The 24,586-nt window shown below is 35.7% G+C and overlaps 1 protein-coding gene and 1 long non-coding RNA gene across 11 annotated transcripts in view; one reads left to right on the top strand and one right to left on the bottom strand.

Annotated features, from left to right (window-relative positions):
• HERC1 (HECT and RLD domain containing E3 ubiquitin protein ligase family member 1) overlaps positions 1 to 24,586 on the bottom strand; it is a 185,545-nt gene that overhangs the window by 118,831 nt on the left and 42,128 nt on the right. For all 10 annotated transcript variants that reach the window (XM_027067475.2, XM_053223904.1, XM_053223903.1 and 7 more), the window contains exons 2-12: positions 22,073 to 23,028; positions 17,584 to 17,679; positions 10,528 to 10,722; positions 9,417 to 9,728; positions 7,158 to 7,254; positions 6,423 to 6,566; positions 5,043 to 5,170; positions 2,445 to 2,589; positions 2,171 to 2,342; positions 852 to 986; positions 325 to 490 (exon numbers count right to left, since the gene is read on the bottom strand). In XM_027067475.2, coding sequence (XP_026923276.1) covers positions 325 to 490; positions 852 to 986; positions 2,171 to 2,342; positions 2,445 to 2,589; positions 5,043 to 5,170; positions 6,423 to 6,566; positions 7,158 to 7,254; positions 9,417 to 9,728; positions 10,528 to 10,722; positions 17,584 to 17,679; positions 22,073 to 23,002 — 2,520 coding nt within the window. In that variant the 5' untranslated portion in view covers positions 23,003 to 23,028. The remainder of the gene's footprint in view (positions 1 to 324; positions 491 to 851; positions 987 to 2,170; positions 2,343 to 2,444; positions 2,590 to 5,042; positions 5,171 to 6,422; positions 6,567 to 7,157; positions 7,255 to 9,416; positions 9,729 to 10,527; positions 10,723 to 17,583; positions 17,680 to 22,072; positions 23,029 to 24,586) is intronic.
• Positions 413 to 22,123, top strand: LOC113601840 (uncharacterized). The gene is made up of 3 exons (XR_003423123.2): positions 413 to 553; positions 9,060 to 9,146; positions 21,985 to 22,123. It is a non-coding gene; the product is annotated as an uncharacterized LOC113601840 (long non-coding RNA).

Raw genomic sequence — 24,586 nt, 5'->3', positions numbered from 1 at the left:
TGGGTCCTTGCCCTCAGAAATTCATCCTCTGGTAGAAAAGGAGCTATATGTGAACAGACAATTCCAAAACATTGTGATGCAATGAAAACATATACAGGAGAAACCTAACCTGGCAGGAGAGCAGGGAATGAAAGGTTTCCCAAAGATAACATCTGACTTTTGTCTAAAGGATGAGTTAACCAAAAACATTTACTCCCACCAAGAAAATAGGAGTAAGGGAAAGAACATCCAATTGAATTTTTCCAATATATGACTGAATTTATGAGCAACAAGTTCAGGGAAAGATGTGTCTGGAGATACAGATTCCAAGTCCTATATGCTTACCTCTTGAATTTCATCTGGGACAGTTGAATCCATCAGTCTGAAGAGCAAATTTCGAAGTGGACCTGCCTGTCTCCCAAGAATGCTGGTAGCTACCCCTCCCGCAAGCGCAAGAGCAAGGTGATTTGAAAGCAGCTTCAGGCACAGCTTGAGGAAACTGTGGTGTTCCCTGAAACCAAATAAACTACTATGAACTTCTGACCTACGAAAGAACATGTTCTATCCAGTTTGGGTAACATTTTTTTTCTCTTTAAAAATTTTCTCAAATTATGAGCAATAGTGATTTTTAAAACATGATTCGTGAAATTATGGGTAATTTTTCTTAAAGGTGATTATCAGTAAGTACCTGAAGTTTAGCTCTTTTTTAGATTTTAAAGGAGTTTAATATAAATGAGGGCAAAATAGGACAAAAAGAACAATAAGTCAAAACTCAAAATGAGTAACAGGTGTAGGCATGCGCACGCGTGTGGGCGCACACACACACACACACACACACACACACACACCTTATATACATATATATAACATACCTTGATGAAGGGAAAGGGAGTGGGGGAATCTCACTGTTTATTTTATCACAGTATCTCTCAAGAAAAGAACGCAGGTGTGAGAAGGTACTCTCTTCAAGATCTACACAATAAGGTCGGTGCCACGCAACAACTTGTCTAGAAGGAAGAAGAAAATCATGTAACAGACTTGACGGGAATTTTCACACATGATCAAAAACAAAATTTAAACCATTACTAAAGCTGAAAGATTTCAATAAGATATACAGAAGATCTTCTTGATTATGAAAGTTAAAACCCTTCACTAGCAACCAAGGAAAACCAAGCACTTGCCATCCCTAGAGTTCTTCAAGAAGAAAACATATAACCACAACCAACCTGCTTTGGAAGGTTGGGTATTCACTCACTTAAAAGCAGAGGGCTGAGTCACATGACCTACTATAGGCTTCTAGTTCTAAGGGTCTACACAATGTATATTTCATATTAAGAAAAACAGCCTGACTCTATATAATGATAAATTGAAATCTATTAAAAGAACAACACCTAATGACTCTTGTGAAGACTGTCAGGATCTTGAGAACCAATTACCTACATATGAAGTGGAAAGTTGCAAATTTAATGTTAATAGCAAATTATTTATAATCAATTTATTATATCTTTAGCTTTTGTTTTGGAAGGTAATTATCTATAAATGTTTTTAATCGGTTAGAATGTCCTAATAAACCCATCTGAATCAAAGGTCTAGAGTGAAAATATAATACATGTCAAGTTTAAATTAGCCCACATGCATAAGAAAATATGTATCTCAAATAACCCTAAAATTCCTTAAAATTCACACTAATACTGTCTAAAACTCACCTACCTGATTATCTAATAAGATACTGTTACCACTTCAGGAAAAAGCTAAATTCCTACAAAAGTAACTTCCTTTATTTAGAAGTACAGCCAGTTTCTTTTCAAAAACCAACCACATAAAGGCCACTGGGGCTAATCAACTGTTGAATAAAGCCTAGTTCTAATTTAAATTATTTTAATGGAACTTCCTCTTAATACGCGTTTAATTTTTAAAATCATTATCTAGAGACAGAGAAGGAATTCAAAATGTTTAGAAGACACTTAAATTAAGAAAATATCTTAAATACAGGGTATAAACTTCTTGCTTACATATCTAACCTCAACATTCAAATCAAAAGAACTCTAGATGTCATTGCTTTGATAGTAAAAATACCAATACTAGAAATGTTCAGAAGGTCATTTTTATGAACAGAGTATAATTATTTTTGCTTTTATTGGTGTTTCTGTCGTTATTAGAACACAAGCATTTTTAACGTGGGCATTCTTACCTATCCCTAGGAAGAGCAGTCCATGCCAGACTATGTGAAGTTCCAGCAGAAATCTGCTGAATAGCTATGCCATCTAAGCCACTCACTTTCTTTGGTTTAGTAATAGGACCTGTGGAATTTCCTTGGCCACACTGCCCCATCGAATTATTGCCCCAGGCATAAACTTCATTATCTAAAAACAACATGGAGAACACAAGAAAAGCCAAATTTAAATGTAATACATTTATAGAAGGTAACAGTTAACACTATTTCTTTTAAAAACAAGTAACATTACCATGAGAAAGAGCCAAACAATGACTGTCTCCAATAGAAATATCAACTATTCTTGTGGCAGCCAGTTCTTCAATAAGCTTGGGTCTCAAAGCAGTAGCTTCTGAAGAACCACAACCCAGACAAGCTCCACAGCCCCAAGCATAGACCTGAAACAAACAGAACAGCACTACATGTTACATCCTGTGTTACTAGGTCAAAGACTTACACTGTTTAAAAATAAATATCATCTATTAAACAGGAGTGTGGTTTGATACTAAATAATAACTTTATGTTGTTAAAAATAATATTTACTGACTTGTTAAGGATTTTCAGTCACTTATTGTGCTGTTTTTAAGTGTTTACTATATACACAGACAAGCAGCCAAACTGAAAAGAAAAATAACTGGTCACAGAAAAAAATGGAAGGATCTTAGAAGAATCTTAGCTTAGAAGTACTGTTGCTATCTTACAACTTCTTCATATGTTTCTCACTCTGCAGGTCTCAACAAATATTTCTTGGTTGACTAGACCAAGGTATAAACATATAAAATGAATGATATAAATCATAAGACTGATGTTTATAATTTAGTTAAAAACCACCACACCTCATTGTTACAAGAATTTTAATGATCACTTACAAAGATGGCCATGTGAAGCAGGAGTCCACACAGTTCTCTTTGAACATCTGCATTTTTTTTTTTTTTTTGGCTAATTACTACAACAACCACTGACTGATTTAAGAAGCTTGGGGGAAAGGTGAGGTGACAAGGAAGATAAAAGGGTGAATGACTGCCAGTTTGGCAACCCCAAATCAAAACAATTAGCAAACTAAATGACCTTATTTTCCCTTCGGTGGGTTGTGGTAATATCATAGAGACTTTAACCCTTACGCCACCAGGTTTGGGACTTTTTTTGTCTTGCAATTCTTTCAGTAAAGACTACTGAGAGATTAAACCTCTTAAACAAAAAATGAGCAGCAAATACTTGTACCAGTTGCTAGAAAACTACTTAAGACAAAGATAGAAAGAACAAAATTCCAGTACAATTAAAGGTATATCTTATCTTCGGAGGGGTTAAGAACTAAACACAAGTAAGATGAAAAAATATGTAGTCAAAGTCATTCTAAATCTCCTAAATCACTCAAGCACAATACAGTACTGTCAATAAGACACACATAGCTAGAGTTTGCTCTTGCCAAGTTACTTTGGCTGAACACCAGATAAAGAAACACTTGGCCTGTATTTAGGGACTCTGTTGTCTAAAAAATACATACTGTATTTTTCAACATAGGAATCACACTTAATATGATGGGAAGTCAGCAGTGAAGTGGCCTAAGAGGACTGAGGGAAAAGCAGATATCACCTCAGGCTTAGCAACTGTAACAGTAAACAGAAGTATCCTTGCCATTTAAAAGTATTTCTCTCTTATTTTATTTTTTCCTAAGTATATATATTTGATTTCACATAACTTCGTGTATTCATGATACAACTATTCTATCTCACAACTAACTTACAAGTTCCTTTGGATTTCAAGGTAATAAAATGTATTATCAACTAATAGCTGAATAGTACTTGATAATTTATACAAACTTTCAATAAACATAATTACCTTACCTGATCATTTGTAAGCAAAATGGAAATCATTAATCGTTTCATACAAAAGAACCACATGATGATCAAGGGAGGTCTGTGATTTGACTATGGCTATACACCAAACAAGCGAGCATCTGCTGTCTTCAATTCACAGATTCTTACCACAAAACCCATAGTGACAAAAATGTGCAAGAGAAATTTCAGATTTTAAGGCAGCATCCAGCATTGTAACAAATGACTAATGTAATGAAATACAGGGTAATGAACAGTTCGATTTTTTAGGACACAGGCATTCTAGACCCTCAAAAAATAATTAAACTATATGCTAATTTCAACTTTGCTATTCATCTGTCTTGTGAATTAGTCACAAAACATTTTTATACCACTACATGGCACATAATGGATTCTGACATGAGAGAAAATGAGTGGTCAGCTCACTTTTTCACTGTCACTGCTGATGGAATAAGAAGGAAATTATCATCAATCTATCACCATATGTGGACCCTCTCTAACACCAACAAAAACAGAAATCAAAATATGCATACAGAAGTTCAAAAGTTTATATAAAGGTATTCTAAAGCTCTGACCACCTTAAGCCTGACACACCCTTTCTTACAAATACCTATCCCCTCAGATTATTTTCCACTTGGAAATTTCTCCTTACCCTCTCTACTGATCACCTTCTTGCCTTCTTAGTTCCTATCACTGGTTCCAACAAGATCTATTCGCACTTTCTCCCATTAACCATAATTTTTAGGAAAACGTTTAAGGGGTGCTGAGTGCTAAAAAGGTTTTATACAAAGAACAGGAGGCTGAGGGCAGGTTTATCTGGATCATACGGGACAGGTGAGAAAACCTGATTCCTTTGCAAATATTCCACCTCTTCAAACAGGAGGAAAATATTTCATTTCAGTAGACTGCCTTTAAAATGTATTTTTTAACTTTAAAGTTTAATTATGATTATTACTTTTTAGTTACTCACTCCTCTGAAATAATTTAAGCTTTTTATGCTCATCCCTTAGTCCTACCTGCCCTGTTGATGTTAAAGCAAGTGAAGACTGGCTCCCAGCACAAACTTTGCGAATGAACATTCCTTGTAAAGCTTCAACAACTTTAGGTTTATACACTCTGTTAGTATCGCCATGGCCAAGTTTGCCTATTTAAAAAAAAAAAACACACACACACATTCAAATTAAAAAATTTACTTGTTTTAAAGAACCTCTATTCTTTACCTAAGTATTTATTTTGACAAATATTGCTCATCTTTCCATCATGTACCTGACAGATGTGCAAAACTCTTAAGTTTCTGACAGCAGAATATGTGAACAAATGAATGTTTTTGTTACAAGATAGAAACCAACAACCAACAGGCTTCTGAATCTTAATTTCAAGTAATTAAAACAACTTTGAGAGACATGAAAAACTGTTTTTCTTTCTCCACTATGATGGTCATATTTCTAACTTCAAATTTGCTGATGTGATAAATACATTCTACACAAGATTGTGTATGTATCTATTATTAATTTTTGAACAGATCCAATAATTACTGAAATATAAGACTTGGCAAATCACTAAAGAAGAAAAACAAATGGCCAACAACAAATTCAACCTAAGAATCAAGGAAATACTAATTAAATGATACCATTTTCACTATTGAAATTATTTTTTAAATAATCTTAATACCCCATGGTTTGTTGTTGAAACATACGGGGAAATAAGCAATCTCACACTGCTGGTAGTTGTGAAAAAGTGGACAAAGATTTAGTTATTGTTGTGTAGTTTTGATCCAGGAAAATATTTGGAAACCACCCAAATACTCAACAATAATAAACTGATTTTTTTTTTTAAGTTGTGTTACAATCACATAAAAGAATACATTGAGCTATTTTGGGGCACCTGGGTGGCTTAGTCGGTTAAGCATCTGACTTCAGCTCAGGTCATGATCTCACGGTTTGTGAATTCAAGCCCTGCATCAGACTCTCTGCTGACAGCTTCAGATTCTGTGTCTCCCTCTCTCTGCCCCTCCCCCGTCTGTGTCTCCCTCTCTCTGCCCCTCCTCCGCTTACACCCTGTCTCTCTCTCAAAAATAAATAAACATTTTAAAAAAATACTGTTAGATAAAAACCAACAGGTTATAAAATACCTAAGGTATATATGAGTCTGCTTTGGTTTTCAAAAAAGACATCCATATGGAAATATATGTACATATTTAAATATATATCATTTAGAGGTCCAGCTATGACAGTTTTAACAACGGCTATAGCAACATTTCTTGAAACAGTTCATTTAAATTTCTGCTCATCTTAATATTGAGTTTTTCTACAATAGGCATGTACAACAGAAAAGTAAATTTTTTGAAATCTCAAGAAAACAAGCCCAAAGTTATCAATAAATAAATTTTTACATACCATTGTCTCCTCCTCCAAAAGACCATACAGTTCTCCCATCTTTAGACAAAGCAATAGTATGTGAACTGCCACAAGAAACCTCTCCCACGTTGCTAATGTCTTTCACTAATGTTGGAATGTTACGGCTATTACTGTCACCGTGACCTTGGATAAAACATATACAACAAAGAAATAATGTTGTTAACTCTTTTTCTTTAGGCCATTACTTCACAGGTAGAATAAACATTTTAAGTTAATGACAGAAATGAGGTATTTTCAAAGTAAAATTAAATAAGAATCATTTCTAGTATCTTCTCATCTCATCTTCTAGGCTGCTCTCACACTGAGAGACCCAGTCCCTTCAGTGAATAATTAGAATATGCTATATGTGCTCCTCTCCCAACACTTGTCTAACGTTATTTAGGATCATGCTCATGTCAACTAGTTTTCACTACTAACTAGATTACACACTTCAGGATCATGATGGTATCTTTCTTACCCCTGAAAGTGTCTCACCCCTTAATCCTTCAGTGTCTGTTCATTATAGGTACGCAGTAAATGCCTGGTGGATTTAATTACAGCTTAAATTTCAGCACTAGAATCCAGGTATTCACTATATAAAAACTATCTTCCTCTGAGCTAAAACTAACAAAATAAATAACAATTTTTTTGCCTATTAAATCTAGTCTCACTACTTCTTAGGAACCATCATTTCTATTTTTCTGTGAGAGTAACTGCAATTTTAAAAAATCTTACCTAATCTTCCAAAGTCTCCTTCACCCCATGTGTATAATTCACCATCCTCTGTGACAGCAGCACTATGTCTGTATCCAGCAGACACACAAACAACTACCTACACAGCACACAAAGCACACCAAGATGAAGAACATGAATATGCTAAAATATATAGTTCATACTTGATCTTATGCACAGAGACTTCAGAGATACTGATATTCACAACTTACCCAGAAGTTGCCATGTACAGCTGTAGAGGCTGTGCTCAGGACAAAAGTACCTGGGGTCAAGAAAGTGGTGATATACAGCCTCTGCTGTTTCCCAGCCCATGAAACTTGCCTTCCACTCAGAGAAGGTAACTTTCCTTAATTCATGCAAAGGCACTGTAAAGGCTAGCAGGAGCCCTGAATATATTAATCTAATCACTTGCAAGGATATGATATCACACCAATCAAGTTTTTACTCAAAGAGTTGGCTGGGGCTGAATGCTCATGTACAATGAAAAAATTTTAAATATAATGTTAACATAAAACCTACAATCCTGGCTAATCAAGAAAAATTCATTACATAATAGGGATAACTCAAAAACACAGTGATTATTACCAATGCAGAAAGATCTAAGCAGTATATAAGCTTACATTAATTAAACTCCTAACACTATCTCTTTACCCTCAATTAGCTATATAGTTGATGAGTAGAATCAGGGGAATAAGATTATAAGCAACATAATTGGGGGATCACTATCATACCTTTTAACACTAGTCAAATAATAATTTAACAGAAAAAATATACTAATTATTTACATCTTTTCAATATTTAAAAAATTGAACTCACTTTAGAAAATGTAAAGTTTAGATTCAATTAAAAATACTGAGCACCTAATATATTTTAGACAATATGCTAAAACTTTTGAAATTTTTATCTATAAAAGTAATTTACTTTTTGGAACATTTTTCCTTTATGATGTCCATACTAAGTTATGTTGGCAATGTTTCCACTGCAAAATGGGACATTAAAGGACATTAAAAGGAATAGGAGTAAAAAAAATTTTACAGCATTAGAATTAAGGAAGAAAGAAGGTGCTGGAAAGACCAGAAAAATGCAACTTCAAGTAGTATTTGTCTGAAAATCTCCTTAGAGCTCCACATTCAATATCTTATCAAGTATCCCATTATGTTGTCAAGTAGAACATTCCAAGGCTCATTGCTTTGGGGTTGATGTCTAAGTTAAAATACTGAAAGTTATAATAAAGTAAAATTCATTTGATAGCCAACCTTGTCAGACAATCTCCTATGAAGTAAAAGTGCCCACTTGTAATTCTGGTATAAAATAAAAATTGAAACTTTAAAAGGATTTTATATAAAAAAAAACTTTTGTAGAAAGAATGCAATCTTAAAATGCAGGAATCCATATAATTGCATATAAGTTTAGGAAAATACCTTTAAGGAATACCTTTAAGGAAAATACCTTTAAGGAAAGGTAAAACAGAAATAAGAAGAGGAAGTCTAGGGGTGCCTGGGCGGCTCAGTCAGTTAAACAACTGACCTCGGCTCAGGTCATGACCTCACAGTCTGTGCTGATAGCACATTTTCTTTGTCTCCCCTCTCTCTGCCCCTCTCCCACTAGCTTGCTCCCATGCTATCTCAAAAGTAAGTAAACATTAAAAAAAAAAAAAAAAAAAGAAGAGGAGATCTAAGTTCAGTTTGTAATGGTGCTAATTATTTGTGTGTGACCTTAGGCAAGTTAGTTAACCACTCTAAAAGCCTCATTTAGGTTTCTATTAAAATGCCACCTCCTCTAACCTTACAACCTCATTATCTAATATCACACCCCACCCAAGTTAGTATCTACTACATTACTCATTTTTTTCCCTACTATTATTTGAAATTATTTTATGTGCTTATTTTTCATCCCTATCCACAGATTAAAGCTCCATGAGAGCAAGGATCTTGTCTGTTTTGTTCACTGCTGTTGTGTCAACTACCTAAAACACTGCCTGGCTCTTGGAAGGTACTAAACATATATTTGCTGAATGGAAGAATCTCAGTTTCCTCATGTGAAATGAGAATAATAACTACCTTAACAAAGTTGTTGTAAGAATTAAAATTAAATACTGTATGTGAAAGTGTTTTGTAAACCATAAAGCAAACATACAAAAGATAAGCCAAAGGATTTGCGGGTAGAGTGCCACTTCGGAAAGAATACATCAAAATCTGAAAGATACCATCCTTATAGCACAGTGCATCTAATTATTTTTAAATACAAAAAGAAAGCACATACCTTTCCCTGCAGAGGGCCCTGAATAAGCTTGGGATATTTCTGTGTTGAACTATTTCCATGTCCCAGTTTCCCATAATCACCATCTCCCCAACTGAAGACTTCTCCTTCTGTTGTAAAAGCTAAAGTGTGACCATCAGATCCTTTAGAAGATGAAACCTTTTTAATGGACCTGTGAGGTTCAAATGTTAACTTCTTTAAAGTGGACTGATTATTAGAATCTCCAAGGCCCAGTCTTCCATAGCTGCCTTTACCACAAGCTCTGACAGAGCCATCCGTAGAAATAACAAAAGTGCAGTATTGCCCAGCTTCAATCTATAAGCAAACAAAGAGAATAATAAAATAAAATGCTTCTGTGAGAATCAAAGTATAATATTTGACATTAGTTTTATCAAAGAGGTTCAAAGGAAGTCTTTAAAATCAGAACTTGACATGAATCTCCAGAGAGATTAAACAGAAAATTAAGAAAACTATTAATGGCCTTTTTATGTTGACTTTATTGTTGAGCTCAAATTAATGTATATGTTATCTTTTCAGGGTATCTACCCAGTCATGGTTCACTAAAACAACACAGTAAAATGTTTTAGCCTCATCTTATAAAGGCTGGGTAAAGGGCAAGAAATAAAATTATCCTATAAATCCCTTAGAGTCCATTATGGTGAAAGACCATACACAGTATTTTACATTCATTCAAAAAAAAACACATAAATTTTAATGAAAATGATAATAAAATGGAAGGTTCTAACTTAGCTTAAAGGTAGCCACAAATGAAAAAAGGTATTAATAAGAAAATAAAATGCTGATTTGGCAAAGGGAAAATTCCAGTTTTTATTTAGTCCTATTTATTATTTGCATTGAATATAATGGTAAGTTTGTTGTCATTCGTAATTCTTTTTAAAACTCCAGCTCCCAATTTAATTTTTTGAAACTTAGAAACAAAGTTAGGGAAATGGACTAAAAGTTTTTTTCTAGTAAAATGAAAAAAGTGATGCAATACAGTGTAGAAATGATATAGATAAGAAACAAGAATCTTCATCCACTTAAAAAAAGCCCTGAACATTATTTAAAGAGAACCCTGTCATCTACCAATCTGTAAAGTATGCAGAGAACTCACAGTTTGAGCATCAGAGAAACTGGGAGCCAGTTTGGGCTGTAGTATTTTCTCCTGTGTGCCTTCCACCAACTGATGGCTGCTATTGCTCCCCCAAACATAGACCTCACAGGTTTCTGAGACAATGGGAGTGTCACCAGTCTGAATGCTATCTGGGCTAGCACACGTTCTTGAGTAATCAGAAGCCATTCTGCAAACCTATTAAAATTAAAAACATGCAATACATAGGCAAGATATTTTTAATGGAAACATTTTTATAACTGTCACCTGAAATTACTGTTTACTTTCTTCTAAAACTCTCAACTGCTCAAATAACTTAAGAACAACACATCCAATTTTAAATACAGATGGCTAGACTACTCACTCCTGGAAAAGATACTAATAAAGGTGGCAAAAGTGGAGGAAGAGACACACAATCAAGACTTTTTTTAGCTAAAAATTATATTATTGTACACACATTACAGAAAATCAAAGCTTAAAAAACAAAGAAGTGGCTGGCTCAGTTGGTAGAGCATGCAACTCTTGATCTCAGGGTTGTGAGTTCAAACCCCACGTTGAACACAGAGCTTACTTAGAAAGAAAGAAAGAAAGAAAGAAAGAAAGAAAGAAAGAAAGAAAGAAAGAAAGGAGAAGAAAGAAAACACAATTGATAATCTTATCACCTTAAAACAATGAATGCTATCTATTTTAGGTATGTTTTCCCAGATTTTTGCATATACGTGTTCTTTAACATTGTTATCACAGTGCATATATAAAAGTAATGATACAAAAGTCATGCAAAATTTTCCATGTCTACCTAATCTTCATGATTGAACTGATAATTTCCCACCTAACATAAAAACACAATTTACTTAACCCTTTCTTTAAAAATTTTTTTTTAACATTTATTTATTTTTGAGACAGAGAGAGACAGAGCATGAACGGGGGAGGGTCACAGAGAGAGGGAGACACAGAATCTGAAACAGGCTCCAGGCTCTGAGCAGTCAGCACAGAGTCCGACGCGGGGCTCGAACTCACGGACCGTGAGATCATGACCTGAGCCGAAGTCGGACGCGTAACCGACTGAGCCACCCAGGTGCCCCTTAACCCTTTCTTTTAAACAGGACATTTAGATTCTTTTCTTATACAAAACATTTTAGGGAATGTAGTTTTTAATACATTTTTTTTTATTACTTCTTAAATAGAGAACCTCAGAAATGGGGCTACTATATCCCAAAAGGATAACAACCTTACAAATCTTGAAATATACTAGGTAACAAATTGCTTTCCAAAATGGTGCTACTTTATTATTTTATCACCAGCAATATATTCTATGTATAATAAAAATCACTGCTTATTTACAATCTGTGTTGAATACAATGGTAAAGTCTGTTGTCATTCATAATGCTTTTTAAAAATCTAGACTTCTTCACCTGCCGCCCCCCACAACCCACCAAAAGGATTGGACCCAGTGTGGCCATTTCAGTTGCCCTAACCACGGAATACATCTTTATGAGAGTACCAGTCTCACTGAATTGATACCAATATGTATGATTCTAATTTTTTTGCAAACTTAAGTGGGATAAAGGAGGATGCCTTATTTTAACTACACATTTCATTATTATCAATAGAACTAAAGTTTTTTTCATCTATTTGTTTACCACTAACTTCTGCCCATTTATTTTTTAGAGCTTAACAGACTTTCAATTGGCTTATATGAATTCTATACAATAAAAATACTAACTCTGGGGGCAGCTGGCTAGCTCAGTCTTTACAGCATGCGACTCTGCCTCACATTGGGCAAAGAAATTACTTTTAAAAGGTGTATTAATTCTGACTGTAGCTGTTGCCAATTGTTCTGTCTAGTAGTTTTTTGCTCTAACAAAATAAAAGAAGGAAAACCTCCAAAAGTCAATCTTCAGAAGCCCATTAAATGGAAGGGGATAGAATAATTTTAGTCAGAAATCATTAAATAGTATCCAAAACAAGAGAATGATACGTGTGTTAAATAAACATTTTCCAATGAACAAAAGGACAGTTTTGAGAACATACAAAATATGGGTAAGTGAAGGCTGCCAGTCCCTAATAAAAATCTGAAATTTTGCTGGAGACAAATGGAGAATGGTGGGGTCAAGAGTGTTAGAATTTTTTTTTAAGTTTATTTATTTAATTTTTTTTTTGGGGGGGGTGGTGGGGAGAGGGAAAGAAAGCACAAGTGAGGGAGGGGCAGGGATAGAGGGAGAGAGAAAATCCCAAGCAGGCTCTACACTGTCAGTGAACCTGTGAGATCATGACCTGAGCTGAAATCAAGAGTCAGATGCTTAACTGACTAAGCCACCCAGGCACCCCATGTGTTAGAATTTTTAATATAAAAATCTATTGCTATTAATAGGTTTTATAAAAAACTCACAGCTCTCCTCCCCCCCCAGCCCCAAAAAGAGCGAGATAGAAAAAAATTTACTTATAGGGCTTAGAAATGTGTGTTTAAAAACAACTGAGGGGTGGCTGGGTGGCTCAGTCATTTAAGTGTCCAACTTTGGCTCAGGCTATGATCTCACAGTCCATGGGTTCGAGCCCCACATCAGGCTCTGTGCTCCCTCTCTCTCAGCCCCTCCCCCACTCATGCTGTCTCTCTCTCTCTCAAAAATAAACATTAAAAAAAAAAAAAAAAAAAAAACAGAGACAGGGGCGGGATAGGAACCTAGGAAGATGACAGCAGCAGCAACACAGTTTTCTAAACTCCCTGAACAGAACAGCTACAAGGCCAAACTTCAAGTTCACACTTAACATTCACAATAAAACTAGGTGATAAGGGTACCTCCAGTAACTCCTTTCAAAAATATAAGCAGATGCAGACGAACCACCACCCAGCACAAAAACTACATGGTAATGACATCTGTGCAAGAGGAAGCAATAAAGTATCTGACAGACCTCAGAACAGGAAAAACCTCAAACAACCAATTAGGTACTCAATGGACAGAACAGTAAGCCAATCTAAGAACAGCAGTTGCAAGTAGGAAGGGCTCTGCCTGGTCTCACAGCAGGTAAGTACAAAGAGTCCATGAGAAGTTTGAAAGAAGCTATAGTAATCTACTTCTTGTGAACTCTTCAAGTTGACAAGCAAGAATTCCCTTCCAGGACACAGTCACCACACTAAAGAGAAACTACTGGGAGAGGAATATAAATTGAGCAGGATAGGGACAATAAAGAGGAAAGACAGAATGTCAAAATAAAAGTGGTGGAGGGGACCATGCTGCAAAACCATCTTGTTTTTTTGTTTTGTTTTTTTTTTTACAAAAAAATAATAGGAGTCTTTGGTGTTTGAAAAGCTATCTTGAATCTCATCTCCATTTTAAAAGTTCAGAAAACCAAACTGTCCACAAAAATCAGCAACAAAAATATCCAGGTCAAATTCCACATGAAGTTATTAATAGAAAAAAAGGGGAAAAGAGGCAGAATAACATTCCTACAATAAAAGCATGCCAGAAGGGAACTTCTGACAAAACAGATCAAACTGTAACCTATTTCGAAACAAGCTAAAGGGATTAAGAAAATGAAACAAGACATGAAAGAAAAACAAAAATCTGAAATAGAAACACTCAAAAATGAGATGACAGAACTCAAGAAAAAATCAGAAAAGAAAAAAAAAATTTCAGAAATGAAGACTAAACTAGAAGGAATCCAAGTGTAAATATATACAGTCGACAACACCTTAAGAGCAACAAAAAATAAAAAAGGAAAAAATGTTTAGAAATAAGTAAATGAAAAAGATATAAAAAGTATTCAAGAAAAAGTGACAAATACTAAAGTTAGGCAAAGATCCAACATACAGATAATGGTGGTCCTTAAAGAAGAAAACCAAATTTAAAAAATTTTTTAAATACTAAAAACCAGAATTTAGGGAAATTTTTCTGAAATAAAAAAGATTTTAAACAACATATTGAAATTCTCATATCTCTGATAATATCAATCCAGAATGTACGACATCTACATGTATTCAAGTGAAATACTGATCTTTAAAGATCACCTAACTCATGGGAAAGAAAATCAGATTATCTTCAGACTTTGACAGCAAAGGTTCATGCCAGAAGAAAACGGATGAACATAACTGAGGTGCAGAAGAAAAGAAAATGTGAGCCAAAGATTTTATATTCTCAAAACTGACTTTAAAGTACAAACTGGACAGCAATTATTAACACATAAGAAGACAATATTGTTCTAATGGACTTTACTGAGGAATGTACTAGAGAATGAGATTCAGATAACCCAAAAGAAGAAAAAGACATTAACAGAGAAGCTGACTGTGAGCATTAAATATATAGTTACTTCTAAAACTAAAACTAAAACTAAATGAGAGTTAAAAGGAAGAGAACATGATGCTCTATGTACATTTAATGTTAACTATAAAAAAAAAAAAAGAACATATATAAAAATGTAATGTTTTCAGAGGATCTCTTTTGCATTGTTGGTGGGAATGCAAGCTGGTGCAGCCACTCTGGAAAACAGTATGGAGGTTCCTCAAAAAACTAAAAATAGAACTACCCTACGACCCAGCAACTGCACTACTAGGCATTTATCCAAGGGATACAGGTGTGCTGTTTTAAAGGGACACATGCACCCCCATGTTTATAGCAGCACTATCAACAATAGCCAAAGTATGGAAAGAGCCCAAATGTCCATCGATGGATGAATAGATAAAGAAGATGTGGTGTGTGTGTGTGTGTGTGTATACACACACACACACACACACACACACACACACACACACACACACACAATGGAGTATTACTCAGCAATCAAAAAGAATGAAATCTTGCCATTTGCAACTACATGGATGGAACTAGAGAGTATTATGCTAAGCGAAATTAGTCAAAGAAAGACAAATATCATATGACTTTACTCATATGAGAACTTTAAGAGACAAAACAGATGAACATAAGGGAAGGGAAACAAAAATAATACAAAAACAGGGAGGGAGATAAAACATAAGAGACTCATAAATATGGAGACCAAACAGAGGGTTACTGGAGGAGATGTGGGAGGGTGGATGGGCTAAATGGGTAAGGGGCACTAAGGAATCTACTCCTGAAATCACTGTTGCACTGTATGCTAACTAATTTGGATGTAAATTTTAAAAATAAAAATTAACAAAATGTAATGTTTTCAGTAGTCATATGGTGGTAGTATTTGTCTTATTTTAGGGTGGCTGCTTGTGACTGTGTGCAATAAGTGATTAAAACAAGTAAGTAATTTTGGGGTATTCTAATTCTACCAACCCTATACCCTTGAGAATGAGTATTCTTAGAAGAAAGGAGATATAAATGTAATATAGAAAAGATTAAGTAAAAATTCTTTGGCTCTGAATTTGAAAGTATCAGCATCAAATCATGAGGTATATTAGCTTTAAATACACACACTCTAGCTCTGTCCACTATAAAAGCCTAGAAACAAAATACTCAGTAGTGATGAACATTTTTAACACTCTGACTGTGGTTCTGAAATACTATTTCCCACTAAAAGAAACTAGGGCTTTTTGAAGAAATAGCTATCTGATTCTAGATCTGGGGCAAGAAATGTACAAGATGAATCTAGAGTAATTTAATGTGTCAGACAGCAAGAAAGCTATCAAAGATTATTAGGTCTATGTCAAAAGAATTTAGGAACCACCCTGAAGAGACTACTACCCCAAAAGACTATTGGCCCACTACTATGGGTTCATAATAATATTTTTCAAATGAAATCAACTGGTCAAGTTTGGAGGATAACAGACTAATTCAATAAACTGAACACTAGTAAATAAAAATCAGTGTCAAAATTTTTAAAAATTGGATAAACAGAATCAAGCACTTCTTCTGCCTTTCTTAAATGAACTGAAGCAGAGTAACCAAATAATTGATAAGGGAATCACCTTTACAAAAACGTTCCAAAGAATAAATGGAAGAGGAATATCACCGTTAAAATATCACCGTTTTGCACTCAACCATCAATGAATTAATAAATGTAGTCATATAAATGTAGCATCAACATTTGCTAATACCACAAAAAGAGAGACAATTAGAAGGAAGCTGATGGAAGATCACAATGCCATACAGTCTTGCCAAAGGGATCAAACCTAAGATCAAACCTTGCCAAAAGGATTAATCCTCAGGTCAAGCCTCTGGATCCACCTGACAATTTGCAGGAAATAAATAGAACATGGTGAACCACATTATGAGTAATCAATCAGCAAAAAGCCCAGGTTCCTGAGCAAAAACATTGAAGGAAAAGAAATAAATGGAGGGGAACCCATAGATTGATTTAAAAGACATCATGTGTGTGTGTGTGTGTGTGTGTGTGTGTGTGTTTAGAGACGGGGGGGGGGGGGGGGGGGGAGAGGGAGAGGGAGGAAGGAACAAAGGGAAGCAGAAGAATCGTAAGCAACCTCCACACACAGAGCAGAGCCTGATCTCATGACACAGTGAGATCATGACCTAAGCCGAAATCAACAGTCAGACGTTTAACCAAATGAGCCACCAGGCACCCCAAAGACATCTTTTTTTTTTAAATAGGCAAGACAGTGTCTACAGTGTCTAGAGATACACACCTGGGTGACACAACAACAAAGAAATGCAAGGAAGTGATTACTCTGAAAGTCAGCTTAGTGGTTACATAGGAGAGGAGGACAGGGGTAATGACCAAAACATGAAAGGGCCATTCTGAGTGGCTGGTAGTTTTACTTCTTTACCTGGGTAAGATGAGAAGAAAATTTATATAATTTTATAATTTTATAATAATTCATTAAGCCTGACATTTGTTTATATGTCTTTCTGTATCTATTTAATAATAAATGTTTTAAATTAAAGTTACCTGCACATGACACAAAGTTCAAAACGAATAAAAGGGTATATATAAATTGAAAAGTATGTCTCCTTCCCACTCCTGAGGCCAGACACCCTAGCTCTACTTTCTAGAGGCAACTACTGATGCTACTTCCTTTTGCATCCTTTCCAAAGATTGAATAATTATTTTTAAGGGATAAATACATGCTACAGCATTTTAAGACAAAGTAGTTTTAATGTAAAAGATATGATTATTACATACCTCTTCAAAGAGACATAAAGCTGCCTCATAGAGTGAGCACAAGCCATCAGATGTTCTGGTTGGTTCCCTCCACTGACTTCGATCAGCAGATGAACCCTACAGTTTCAGGAGACATATGTATTAAAATCACTTAAGTATTCCACAAAAATATCTGAGGACTTGTTTATATGATTATGCATATTAAGATCAAATCCTAACACTAGGTCATGAAACCAACTTTTATATAGAAGTGTTATAAAAGAAAGAGCTATAGAGTGAAACACTAAATTAAGTGCCAATTCCTCGATGATTACCCTATTCAATAATCATAGGGCTTGACCCAGAAAATAGTCAAGGAGGCAGAATTTTACTAATCACATATTCTTTGAGTGGCCAATATCCAGTAAATGAGGCCCCAGGAAATATTCTACTCTCCTGGGGCTGCCTTGCCCATCTGTCTCCAAGGATACAGCAAGTAGAACATAGCGAGCTTGAGTGATGACCTTGACCAGAGCAGCAGAAAGTCTGTTCCTCCCTTCTTAGTTTCAGCAAAACTAAAGTCTCACAAATCAGTTCATCAGTCTCACAAATCAGTGCTGACTACACTAGCAACAAAGCATCTTTCTCCTATCACAGCTGAGGAATCGTAGACCTCTCTGGGACTCTACAGAAGGGCCCAATGGCTGTGACAAGAAATCATTCCATCATTAAAAAACGACAAACCAGAAAGTGAACTTGATCTCACTGCTCCCTCAAATTCTCAAATACTTAAATCTTTAGACCACAAATGTCAAGTTCTTTCTCTGGTTTAACAATTCTTTAATCATGAAATTTTCATAAGTAGCTTTATTTCAAAGGATTCTGTACTGTAAAAATATTTATATTCTAGATGATAAACTGGCAGATATATGATAGGAAAGTGTGTCTTTTATTACGGAAGGGAGGCTGGCCCTATAAGATCCCATTTATCAATATCAATTTTATTAATTCAAACTATTTTAATCAACATGATTCCTAAGTAATTAAATGAATATGTTGGCTATTTAAGTTATGGCTAGTTTATTAGGTACTAACCTGCTGCCACCAAATCAATTTTTATCTATTTAAGATGGTGCTTCTCAAATTCTAATAGGGACATGAATTATCTGGAGATTGTGTTAAAGCACAGATTCCAATTCAGTAACTATGGATAGGGTCTAAGGTTCTGCATTTCTAACACCTCCCGGGTTATGCCAATGCTGCTACCTGAGGCTTACTCTTTGAGTAGTAAAGCTAAAGAGAGCCAGCCACTTGTAGGTCTGGAATCATACCAGAAAGTGAGTGTTCAAAATTAACTAGCACCTAGATATACAAGGTGTTGCGATCTCAGCAAATACTTTGGGGCACAGATTCAACGAATTCCATCATTAGCTGTGCAGAACTTCTGAGGAAAACACAAGTGTAATCTATGGTTCTGTTATTTAAAGGCCATCTCAAGTGATCATCAAATCAAAAGCAGATGAAGAAGTAGACTGCTGCACCTTCCTAGGAGCTGGTACCAGAGCCATCATAATCCTCTTTTTTATGCCTTTCTACAATATGGAGGAAAATGTTGAAAACCACATGAAGTTTTCAGTAACAGATCTGGGTTTAAATCCAGGCTCCATCACCTATTGGATGTGTTAATGAAGGATAAGTTTCCCTATCCTTAGACAAGAATAATGCAGATATTATTTAGGTTTGTTGGGAAGATTAAATAGAGTTATGTATAAAACATGCTTAGCACAGCTCCTAGTATACAATAACAACTCAAAACTGGTAGCAGTAATTAATTTGCATCATGTACACTGAGAAAGAAAATACAAGAAATCTTTAATAAATTCTTTCTAAATTTGAAAATACCAAACCAACAAAACATCCTTCAAACACTGTCACTGATTTCTGTCCTTCCCAATACAGTCAATACAGTACTCTCCCCTCTCCCCAATCCAGTTTGACTTTCTGCAGTTTCAGTTACCCAAGGTCAATAGCAGTCCAGAAGCAGATGCTCCTCTTTCTGACATAGTCAGAAGGTCAACAGTAGCTTAATGCTAGGTCACACTGCCTGCTCATTCCCCTCACTTTCTCTCATCAGCATTGTATCATCTCACATCATCACAAGAAGGGTGAGTGCAGTACATTAAGACATTTTGAAAGAGAAACCAGATTCACGTAACTTTTATTACAGTATATTGTTATAATAGCACTATTATTGTTGTTAGTCTCTTACTGTGCCTAATTTATAAATTATATCGTATGTATGCATGTACAGGAAAAACCGCAGTACACATAAGGTTCGCAGCACTATCTGCAGTTTCAGGCTTCTACTGGGGGGGTCTTGGAACATAGCCCCCAGGGATAAGGGGGGGATAATGTAGTTAAGACTGAGACTACTCCAGCTCCAGTCAGTCAGTAAGGATTAAAGACATCTCTAAAACCCATTCTGTACAGAATTCTTAATGTAAATAAGAAAACAATACTATCCCTAAGTATTTTTTAAACAACTAAATTTTGGAAAATATAGCACATGAAATGTGTAACTTTATACACTGTTAACATATCACAGGAATTTCAATGGTATAAAGATAAGTGGAAATTAAAATAACATAAATTCATGATTTCATAGGTCTTCATTTAATTACCCACCTCTTAAACATCTGCTATCAAAAATAATGTTATACCTTTTTTTTCCACATTCGTCTTTTTAAGATATTCTGACAAGAACATAATATCCAGGTACTGGATAGAGTACCTTTCCACATATTCTTGCTATCTGGTTTGACTCCACTTAAAATTGCTTCAATGACTCCCCACTGCCTATAGCACTAATTTTCACTGCATAGCATGAGATACAAGGCCCTGCCTACTTAGCAGCTTTATCTCATCCCATTCCACCCCATACAAGCAGGGGCTTGCTCTCCTACACCTTGGTCACTTTGTGAATTCTGGTCCTTTCATCTGAAAACTTCTCCAGCTACCTCCACTTACACATTTCACGTTTGCAGGCAAACTCTACTTTCCAACTAAGCTCAGGGATCCTTCCTCCACAAGGCATTTTCCGCCCCTTCCCTCCAGCTCTCCTCCTGTGTCCCATCACCTCCTCTCTGTGCAGACTTCTACTACAGCTCATTATCTTTAATTTGAAATGTTTGTGCATCTCTCTTTCCTTAAACTGTGAGTTGGCTGAGGGCATGGACGCTACAAAGCTCATTTATCTTTTTAACTCAGTGCCTGACAGCATCTGGCACAGTGTTAAATAAACACGAAGTGGCATCAAAGGCCAATGGTGTTTTAACTGTTGTTTATTCTTTTAGAATTCAGAGATATACAATGACATTTTTTCCCTACTCTCTATTTAAATATAAGGTCATGAATATCTTGTGGACTCCCATTCAAACAATTACTACACATGTGTTATCACTGAAGGTTAAGAATCACACAAGTAAATAAAATTTATGGATTGAACTTATTTTTGTTAGGCCTTACATCAGATACTCAGTTAATGGTTATGTGTCTCTCTCTTTCACTTCTAACTTGGGTGGTGACTTTTGTCCCAGTTGTTCAGGGGTAGAGAAACTTAAGGCAGGGAGGATCAGGTCAAGTTGGGGTCCAGTGTACAAGGAGTGGATACACCAATTTTCCAAATTCTCAGACAACACTGTAAAGTGTAAGAAATGTGAGTTCTGAAGACCAAGAGCATCAGACTCTATCACTTACTGTGCAAGAAGGAATAATAAACATAAAATTCAACTAAATAACCCTTCCTTCCCTCTAAAGCCAATCTGAAATTAAATTAAATTTAATCTAATATAGGTCTCTGGTGATGTTAGGAGAGCCAAACTAAATCAAATATACAAGATTCTTCCCCAGAACAGATCCAGATTTCTGTCAAAAGCAATCTAGTTTTCCGAGGTGCCCTCATTACAATAAGGAGCTATATCATAGGGTATAAACTTGGAAGTTACGGAGGGAGGCCCCTTCTGACTAGGTGTATTTGACATTTTATCCAGGAATGAAAGAGGTAAAGTGAAGAGAAAACTGGAAATCCAACAATGATGTAAACTTATTGTATTTTATATCTACTTTAAGGTAGGCCTTCACAGGAAAAAAAAATGAATAAACTTAACATAAATACAATACATGGTCTGCAAAGACAGACTTGGAGTAAGAAATAAATAATGAAGTGTCTGCCCCATAAGTACTTAATCAGTTATGTTTCACTTCTAGTTCTTTTTGCCAAACGTGTAAATTTAGGTAACTGTCACAGTTTCTTCTTCCTTAAAATAAGGATAAATTATATCTACCTCATGATTATCATGATAATTGAATCACAGGATGCATCCAAAGCACCTTGTTGTTAGCAGGTACTCAACAAAGGCTAACTCTCTTCTTCCTTAATTGCAGGTATTGGGGAGCAGTAAATAAAAGAAGTCAAAAAAGGAATGAGATGGTTTATTACAGATTAAATTGAAGGCAGATTTATAGTACATACCAAAGAACGCCTCATCTGCATTAATATAGTCATAAAGCAGTCAAAGCTGATCATTCCTTCCTGGCTTGATAGTAGTTTGCTTTTCTCCATGGAATTTACAACCGCTGAAGCCCCCAAAGCCATTTCTATCCATTCAAGAAGGTACCGCAAAGAGCCTCGCTGAGCTGCTAAACCAAGTAGCAACTCAGAAGCTAATCTGCGACCTAAAGTGTCTGCCCCAGAATTGGGAATAGTTACTCCTTTAAGAAATGTTGTCACTTGTGATAAGCAGTCCAAACCCATTGGAGGAATCTTGCTTTCATTTGCTAAAGATAATGGTGGCAAAGAGCTGACAACTTCAATTGCAGTATGAATAACGTCGTTGCAAAGACTAAGACCAGGTCCTGACACAGGCATCATCCAACTTTGTCTTAGAAGTGCAAATAATAAACTTAGACCAGTTCGAACACCCATTTCTATAAGTGCATCAGTGCTTGACCGGGGACGTTCACTAACAGAATGGACATCTGCTGAACCAGAGCTGCTCTCCGGAGAATGCTGCTGCTGTTTCACTTTGCCTTTGTCATGGTATTTATTAGAAAGTGCATAAAAGACACGCTGGAGTACAAGCAGTCGTTTTCGAAGTGCCCCAGCAAATGGGGAATCTGAACATACCATCTTCGCTAGTGCTAGCTGGCTGCTAAGAAGGGCATCCAAATAGTGGTCCTGCTCATCACTTGAAAGAGACTCACGTTCAAAGTCTGGCAACTGTGGTCCTTTGAGGCACAAAACTTGTTGGGGCAAAGGTACTACTTCTTTATTGCTGACCAGTTTAGAATACAGAACAGCAACTCCCTCTCTTGTAGCAATAGATTCACTATCCTCTGTAATCCAGGAGCTGTTCAGGTGTTCAAGCCATTTCAGTTTCACTGGTGGAACCATAGTTGCCATGTTGGTTTACTCTTCAGCCATTAGTTCTATAAAGGGAGATGAAAAAGCAGTCAAAAACTTACACAATTGATTCATAAAATGTTTCTGAACTTCCATCTTACATTACAATTAGTGATTTCAAACTGGTGAGACAAAGTCTGAACTGGAATTAATAGCAATGTACCAATGTTAGTATTTTAGCTTTGATAAGTGTACTATAGTTATCTAAGATGCTAATATTAAGGGAAAACGGGTAAAGGGCATAGGAGAACCCTGCACAATCTTTGCAACTTTTGTGTAAACCTAAAATTACCCCAAAATAAAGTTTATTATTAAAAATTAGTGATTTGTGTGCCTCTTCTCTTCAAGTTCTGGCCCCACTGTCAGTATAACAGTGGGTTCTACATGCTCATGACCCCCAAATTCCTATCTCCAACCCAGAACTCTTCCCTGAACTCCAAATTCATATATACAATTCCTCACATCATCACTCCATATAGATATCTATAGGCATCTCAACATATTTAAAACCGAATTCCTAATCCACCACTACCACCATGCCCACCCAAACCCATTCCTCCTATAAACTTCCTTATCTCATAAATGGCAACTCTATCCTTCTGCTCCTCTGGCCAAAAATGTTGGGAGTCACCACTGATTCCTCCCTCTCTTACACAACAAATCAGTCAGCACTACTTACAAGTACCTCCAAGAATCCAAACAGCCACTCCCTTACTAAAACCTGCCCCAAGCTATCATCTCTTGGATCATTGAAGGAGCCTTCTACCAGTCTCTCTCACTGTACAGAGGAACCACAGTGACTCCAAAAGGGTAAAAATGTTTTTTGTGTATTTTGTTTACTACCATATTCCAACACATAGTAAATGCTCCGTGAGTATTTGTAGGGAAAAAAAGTACTTAAAAACTAAGTCCTATGAGATAAAGTATTCACAAAACATACATCCCACAAAGGACGGGCACCCAAGATACATAAAGAACTCCTACAACTCAAAAATAAAAAGACAATTTAATTTTTAAAAAGGCCAAAAGACTGAACACAACTTCATAGAAGATTTATGAATGGTTGATAAGCACGAGAGAAGTGCTCAAAATCATTATTTATCAGAAAAATGCAAGTTAAAAACACATCCATAGGAGATACTATTACACATCCTTAAGCATGGCTGAAATTCATAAGACTAACAATTCCAAACGTTAGCATGGATGTAGAGTAACCAAAACTCTCACAAATCGTTTGCAGGAGTGTAAAATGGAACAACCACTTCAGACAACCACTGATAGTTTCTTATAAAACTAAAAATATCCCTACTCGATGACCCAACAATTTCTTTCCTAGGGATTTACCTAAAAGAAAACATATGTCCGTAAAACAGACTTAAATAAAAATATGGTTACCGCTAGAAGGTAAAGACATGAATAAACTGGGAAGGAGCATGAAGGAGCTTCCTGAGGTGAATATTGGATTACCCAAGCATATCCATTTCTCAAAGCTCAGTAAACATACATTTAAGATTTTTACATTTCACTGAATGTGAATTTTATCTCAATAAACAATGAATTCTAGTTGATATGCATACTGAAGTA

The sequence above is a fragment of the Acinonyx jubatus genome, chromosome B3, assembly GCF_027475565.1.
Source record: "Acinonyx jubatus isolate Ajub_Pintada_27869175 chromosome B3, VMU_Ajub_asm_v1.0, whole genome shotgun sequence".
Taxonomy (NCBI): Eukaryota; Metazoa; Chordata; class Mammalia; order Carnivora; family Felidae; genus Acinonyx; species Acinonyx jubatus.
The sequence above is the reverse complement of the archived record's forward strand: the minus strand, read 5'-3'. Positions and strand labels throughout refer to the sequence as shown.